This window comes from Formica exsecta, unplaced genomic scaffold (genome assembly GCF_003651465.1).
Source record: "Formica exsecta isolate Colony F162 unplaced genomic scaffold, ASM365146v1 scaffold120, whole genome shotgun sequence".
Classification (NCBI taxonomy): Eukaryota; Metazoa; Arthropoda; class Insecta; order Hymenoptera; family Formicidae; genus Formica; species Formica exsecta.
In genome coordinates, this window is record NW_021848537.1 from 1,156,017 (window position 1) to 1,163,848 (window position 7,832).

The 7,832-nt window shown below is 38.7% G+C and overlaps 1 protein-coding gene across 1 annotated transcript in view; it reads right to left on the reverse strand.

The window, feature by feature from the left end:
• Window positions 1–206: 206 nt before the first annotated feature.
• LOC115242049 (ral guanine nucleotide dissociation stimulator) overlaps window positions 207–7,832 on the reverse strand; it is a 43,926-nt gene continuing 36,300 nt past the window's right edge. Inside the window, 5 exon segments of the mRNA XM_029818065.1 lie at window positions 207–4,050; window positions 4,345–4,659; window positions 4,988–5,324; window positions 5,326–5,581; window positions 7,155–7,578. Coding sequence (XP_029673925.1) covers window positions 3,403–4,050; window positions 4,345–4,659; window positions 4,988–5,324; window positions 5,326–5,581; window positions 7,155–7,578 — 1,980 coding nt within the window. The 3' untranslated portion in view covers window positions 207–3,402.

Here is a 7,832-nt window from a genome sequence, read left to right on the forward strand (position 1 = left end):
AAAGTGTGAAAATAATGAAGAAAGGGAGGAAAGCTACCGGGGAGGATTCCGTTCACGAGATCGTAAACGGGTTGACGGTGGATAAAAAGCGGAGGAGGAACAAACTAGAGGATAGAAATCGACGGGGCATCGTCGAATCACGGTAGCTTTTACGACCCGGAGGACTTGTCGAAGAGAAAGGTGATAAAAACAACGCACACAATGTGTAAAAGTGTAGGCCATCTATTCTCACTTTTGTCAGGTCGCGTACTACATACATACATCTTCGCTTCGTCCTGGCGCGCGATCTCACTCTCCTCTCTCTCTCTTCGTTTTTTCGAGGAGTCGTCTACGTGAGAAATGTACAGCTAATTAGACAAACAGATACGAGAAGAAGAAGGGAACATAAGTACAAAAAATTGCGTAAGACTAACGTCTCGGGGAAACCTTATTCGAGCTAAGTATCGTCGGGATACTCGACCACGTGTTTGTGTTTTCGCTCTTTCTCGTTTTCCTTCGGTTTCGTTTCTTTTCTTCTCTTTTTTTTTTTGCGTACTTTATGCAGCTCTTTGTAAAAAATGTATCAATGTGAAAAACTGACCGGCTGATACGATGAAATGGAATGATTTTTGATTAACTGATTAACACATGGGCTTCGATTCGATTCAACGAAGGTCCGCCGGCAAAAACCAGGCAAGTTCGCTTTTTTCGAACAATTGAGTCGTTCATTATTTAGCGCTTGCTTCAGTAATAGCGTATCGATTGATACTACGAACGAAACGTAAAAAAGGTAGGTTCACTGCTTCAAAATTCAATTGCCTTGAAATTATTTGAAATTAAAGTCAGTTGGAGACATACGTGATTTCAATGCCCAGCGCGTTTAATTATTCAATGATAAATATTATTATTATTACTTATTCTCGGTATGATTTAATGTAATTGTAGTATTTTGATCACACATTGTAGTTATGTAAATTGCAAATGTTTTATAAAACATTTAATTATTAATTGATTAAAAAATGTAAAGGACACAGATTGTGTGATAGTCTTTACTACAAATTTATGAAGCATATTAATTTTCGTTTTTGTTTTGTTTTATGTACAAGTATTTACAAAGACAATTTTTTAAATATAAACCTTTTCAGAGAAAACATGTTTAAAATATATGTATATGTTACAATTTTTAATATGAAACATGTTGACATTCTCGCCGTCTTATGCTATAAATTCGTGCGAATTTGTAGAGAAAGTAAATTAATACAAAATAAAGATATAAATAAGAAGATAATATCAATTTTATACTTCTACTAATTACTTCTTCATTAAAATCTTTCAAACTTTTCCAAGACAGTGGAAAAAAATGAATTTATCTGACTTTCGCGACAGTATCTTTTTGTTTTACCGAGTTAAAAATATTTCTCATGCAATTTCTTTTCAGTGGAAAAATATAGACTTGTCTAGCAGTCGTTTATTTCTATTTCGTCGCCTCGCGAACGGGAGGATAAAATAAGATCTCTCTTCGTTCTTGGACACTTCTTCCGAGCTTTCCAGTAATATTAGAAAAAGTGGACTTGTCTGATCAGTGGCGGCTGACCTTCTTTCTTTATTTCGTCGTAGAAAGTCGAAAGAAAGAGATTCTTTTATCACAGAATTTTTTTGCCTTCGCGAAATTCATCGGACAAATTCGCGAGAAGGACAAAAGGACAGAATATATGAGGGCAGTTCTAAAATCTCGCGGTTCCTGCTATTTTTTTTTTCTTCTAATTACACGAGAGAATAGCGATATAATAATTGACAATTTTTTTTTTCACATGAGAGCACACGAGGCCCCCCCTCTTGCTTGGTCGAGTTTACCGCGCTCTATGCAGTTATTCACAAGGATCACACACAAGGATCCGCCGGAAACGGCGAGTCGCTCGAGACTCGTTCCGTTTTAATTATCTATAATCTCGTTTTCGTTTCGTGAAGAACACACGTGTTATATGTATAGCGTATATACACGCACGCACACGCGCAAAGTTCTGTCGTAAGCGCCCGTTATTCTTTTTACACATTTAATGCTAAACACGGCTGTCTTACAATAACGAAAACACTGTTTGTGCATTGTTCTGTGACATACAATTATCGTTCCGTTAATATCTCGTCCAAACTAATTATTACAACAGACAAATAACAGTCGTAAGAGTAAAAGACCATATTTTAATGTAAAATATGGCTTTTTAATGATAAACAAAAATAGATAACAAAGGTCCTAATTATTTAAATATAATAATGTTTTTATAATATCGCGTCTCGAATATCGTCTTTATGTCAGATAAATATCACTCGGGATCACATCGTATTTAGCGCTAAATGTGACTACAATAAAGAATAAAAATGAGGAGATATATTTATAAATCTTCAATTATCTCTCGATGATCTCGCGCTATCTTTCAATTGATTTTTATTAAACGAAAATTAACGAGAAATAACGAGATCGGAGAGAAATCGCGCTTATAACATTATAAATGCTCTGATATCAAACGCGACGTTAAAGCGGCAAGAATACGGGGCCCTTGTGCTTGTTTGCATTATCGTGGCATTGATAAGAACCTCGCGTGTGTGACTCACGCTTAGTAATGCTAGAGTAGATCCCGATTGCGCAGTTATGTATATTCGCGTTGTGTCTGAGTACGAATCATATGTTTACGCACTTCCAGTCGTACCGGAATGACCATACTTAATCGTACTTCGGCATCGCTCGATTATTTGTATCGCATCGGGAAGCGAAAAAGCCGAGCTGTCATGGTAAATCTTAATAAACAAAATCTAATTGACGATGAGATTCGCTCTTCTTTTTTCATCAATTCCGATACACGTTGAAGGAAGATGTGCGACCGATCGAGGTAATCGTGATACCCATGATGGTCATCACTCTATTTTTCGCGTATAAAAATTGTTAATTAAATTGTCATCGTTTTTAAATTACGATGGCGAACCAAATGAGTTGTAATATTTTATATAACGATAGATATGTATTTTATTTTAATGATATATTATATAATTAATACTTAATATTACTAATCAACCAGGATAATATATTGATTAATAATAATAACTACCAATTAATATTATCGATAATGTTAATTACAAGATGCTATCAACACTGTCCCTAATATTACATTTCTGAATATTAATAATATCATAATTAATATTGTTGTGCATTTGCGTAACATATTATAGCTTGATATTTGATTCGTTATTGCGTTCCGATATCACATTTATTTTCGATCACAATTACCCCGATCGGTTTTACTTTCCACCATCACTCTGATCTCGCGTCCAAAGTTTCGAAACTGCGTCCGCTTGCGTTATCAGCGAATTTCGAGGATCGTTTTCCGATCTTACGAATGTTTACGACGTAGGGGCAACCGGTGTTCACGACTACCGTTTGTGATTGTGAACGCTGGCCTTGCTCCTGGGACTGTCCGAGGTTGCGTCGTTGGGCTCCCTCCTCGGTCTCAGTATGAAATTGAGATTGTGCGCGGTATTTACAGCGTAATAGACGTTGGCCGAGGTGGGTAGTACCATCTCACGATCAGGTAGCACCTGGGCGAGGGTGTACTGATCGGGATTGCCCTCGATGCTGAGCTTCAGCATGGCGTTACGGATCACCTGCGGCGTCCGCTCGTTGTTTGACAGCATGATGGACTTGTAAAGCACCACGCCCTCCGTCTCCACGTTGTCCGTCTCCATGGTGACCTTGATGATGTAAAAGTCCGGCGAGCTCTTGTGCGAGTGGCTGGGACTGGATAGTCCGGCGAGATTGGGGGTGCTTCCGTTAGTTGGGACAGCGCCTGCCGGAGGCGCCAGACGGGTCTGATGGTTGCCACCCCCGCCTGAGCCCAAGGACACGTCGAGAGAAGGTAGAGACGAACTCGAGGACGAACTGGACATTTGCGAGGGCGAGGTTCGCCGGTCCAACGAGTTGTGAGGCGAGCTCGGTAGAGAGTCGAGGTCGCAGTAGAACTGGGAACTGCTGGAGCTCGACGTCGACGCGATCGAGTCATTTTTCCGATGACCCTGATGATTCTGCGAGACAAGACAATTCAGTTCTCCTTTTATCATTTTATCAAGATCGCTGGCAAATGAAAAGGAATTCACATAGTAAAATATAAATATCCAAAACGCATGCAGGTTAATTTATTTGTCTCATATAATTTTGGAGAGAAAATTTCTTGGTCGACGTGGTTGGATTAATGATTTTGAAAAATTCGTATGACAAGTGTCAAGAATCAAATTAAAATATTTTAATTATAAATATTAGAATTATAAATAATTAGAATATATTATAACTATAAATAATTAAAAATAAAAGATGCTAACTTGCTTCTTTTTGCCGCGATTGTTAAGAGTATTGCCCGCTGGTGGTGCCTCAATCTGACAGCTAAGCTTGTAAGCTTCCCGATCGTCCAATACCAATACCGAGTGGAACCAACGATCGAACATGGCGTCCGTGTTGAAATTGTACGCATTCGCCGCACCCTGTAAGAGCCGTATCCTTGCCAGCACCTCGAACTCTTTCCGTCTCTTATCGAAATTAATGAGACCGTCCGCTATCGTATCCGGTATTGCTGTATCGATCATCGTTAGATCAGTCAGGAAAGTGCCCAAATACGGTATCGTGCCGTAGCTGATATTCTGAAAGAAAATTTTGAATCAAATATATTTGCCTATCTAAATATTAATTTTTATACACTTTAGTTTATTTAAAAAATATTTTAAACCGATATTTTTTTTAAACATAATTTAAATATATTTAATATAATTTACTGATTATAATTCTAGAATTAAATTAATTTTGTTATAAAAAGCATATATATTAATTCGGATATCATCAATTTGGGAAAGTTAAAATTAAAAATTTTTTAAATAGAGATCTTTAATATTACACACTTTTTTTATTAAATTTTTATCTCCAAAATCTTATCAAAAAATTGAAAGAAAATTCACACAACACGATACTTACGCCCGCGTGAGTATTTTGTTTCTGAAAGAGCTTCTGCAAATGTCTATCGCTCCTTCCGGCAGTGTCGGCGAACTTGGCGGTGCCCTCCTTGATGAGCAGTTCCCTCTGCGTCCAGGCGTTATTTTCCTCGGAGAATATCCTCTCGAGTTCCCGAAAGAGCTCATGCTTCTCCCTAGGCATGCACTGCCAGCACTTTTCCAGCCGGTATACCGGATTGCTCTGGAGGCCGGAGACAATCGCCTTCAGGCTACTAAAGTTCTTGAGGATGCGTAGTTCCTGCGCGATATCAATCCACGTCTCGAGGATCCTGGCGCGATCCTGCGACTTGAGCGTCGGATACGGCATTGAATTGATTCACGGTCGCCACCACCGTGGCGGCCTCGTGACTCCTGGTACGATCCTTTCTGGACCAGACGGCACCGAGGCATTGATGGGCGACCAGCTTCTTGAATACCTCGGCGTCCATTCGTGTCAGCTGCTCGGCAAAGTGACGGTGGGGCACTTCCGGGAAGATGTAGTTTCCCCAGTGATCCGACATCGGATCCGGGGAACCGCGCATGGGTAGCCGACCATTGTCGTACACTATGCAGGAATCTGAGAAGAGAAAGAGAAAATTGAACTAAAATTTAATCTAAATTTAAAATGAAAATTCATATAAAAAAATAATACAAAATTTAATTCATTTTAATTTTTTTTAATCAACAAAATTTATTTTAAAATTATTAATTGTTGCAAAATCGATATTTATTTGATATGAAAAAAATTTGAATTAATTTACAAGCTTCCTGAGATTGAGACTTTAATTATAGAATCACAAGTGAATTTTATGTGAATTTTTTTATATGTAAATCAATGCAGACAAAACTTTTTTTCGGGAATATTTCTTGGAGCTCGTTTTTTGCTTTTTATTGACGCTTCGAAAACGTCCTCTATTTTGAGAATTTTTGGAACTGAATCGGGTTCCGTAGTTTTTAAGCGAAATCTGAGAAAGTGAAAGCTGAATCCTGCTGGTCATGTCAGTACAAACAGAACGGTGGACCCTCAATTGATGTGAGAATGCCTTTGTGCGAGCGCAAGCTGGCTGCTTGGCCTTTCACTGCCACTAACGTTCAGGCTCTTTCTATTCAAGCATTCGATAGATTTATTCTTTCGTAACGCGATAAATACCACCGTTTACTATTTTCTGCATTCTGAAAATATATCGTCGTAACGATCTTTACGAGACCTGGTTATTTCCGACGTATGTGCATAGAGTAGTCTATCTAATATATGCGTCTTTCCTGCGTAATTTCGGAGAGAAAGTTTTATAATAGAGGGTTGTACGGTCTTATGAGAGGCCCGTAATATACAATCTTTCTCCTCGATACACCTGTAACGTAACACTCTGACGGATGTTTTACTCGCTTATCGCGATTCAGCGAATTCACGGTAAATAAAACGACTCGTTACATGAGTCATTACGTTCCTATTGCATAAGCGGTGCTTCTCGATTCTGTTGTCAGAATTTCCATTCGAGGTCACATATGAGATATACATGCCTTTTAAATACAACGTAACGTGCTTCAAAATATCACTTCATAATTTATCATTTAAGTAAAAATTTATTATTTTAAATTTGCGTTTTATAAATTAACGATCATATAAAAATATTGATTTTATCTTCTTGTTAAGCTTGTTAAACTTTGATTTCTATTCGAGGTCACACATGAGATATGCTTCTAAATACAAGGTAACGTGCTTCAAAATTTGCCATTGTACAATTTATTATTTAAATAAAAATTTATTATTTTAAATTCATGTTTTATAAATTAATAAAAATTATATAAAATATTAATTTTATATAATTAATTTATATATAAAAATATTATTTTTATCTTCTCGTTAAGCTTGTCAAACTTTGCTTTGAATATGAAACTAGAAAGATAAATCCGTGTTACATCACTTTGAATAAACTTTGATATTGAAGAAGGAATTCTATGCGTGAATATATAATCTCTTTTACATAACCGAACTGATAAGGTTCGTGACATCACAGAGATCGTGCCGCGGTTATCGATCCTTCCTGCGTATTTGAACTTCTCACGATGCCGCGTGTCAGTTTCTCGTCTCTAAAGCTCACGATAAGGTTCGTGACTCGTTATCGAGGGAACCGAGAGTGTGACATTACCTATTTGATCCTCGCGCTGGAAGCGGTGCAGCCGGTGCCTGGCCTTAAGCTCGAGCTCGGAGCCGAGGAGGCGCCGATGCGTGAAGTCGAGGAGCCTGGCGAGGAGGGGGTGGTTGGGGGGCGACTTCCAGTCGCCGGGATACGCGTCCAGCCAGACGTGCAGGGCCTGGACGAGGGTCTTGCGATGCTGCTCGCAGCCGCCGGCGTTCTCGTCCAGGGCGTCGTATCGCGCGAGCAGCAGCTCGAGGACCTCGCGCGGCGTCGTGAACGCCCGATAAGTCGCCAGGAAGACGTTTATGTAAGTGGACTCCAACTCGCCGTCGTCATTCGCCAGGCTCTCGACCAGCCGCTGCACCGTGCCGGCTTTCAGGAAGCGCACCCTCACCGTCTCCCATTCCAGGTGCGAGATCTCGTCGTCAGAATCCTGCAAGGATCGAAGTAAGGACTCAGAATGTTGAAATCTTTTTTCGGCGTTCAAAGAAACGTACACTATCACTTGGCATTTTTATTTATTAGAAAGATTTATTATAGAATAGTTTATTATAAAAATTTATTATAGAAATTATCTCAGAATGTTTTTTCGGCGTTCAAAGAAACGTACACTATCACTTGGCATTTTTATTTATTAGAAAGATTTATTATAGAATAGTTTATTAGTTTATTATATTATAGAAATTA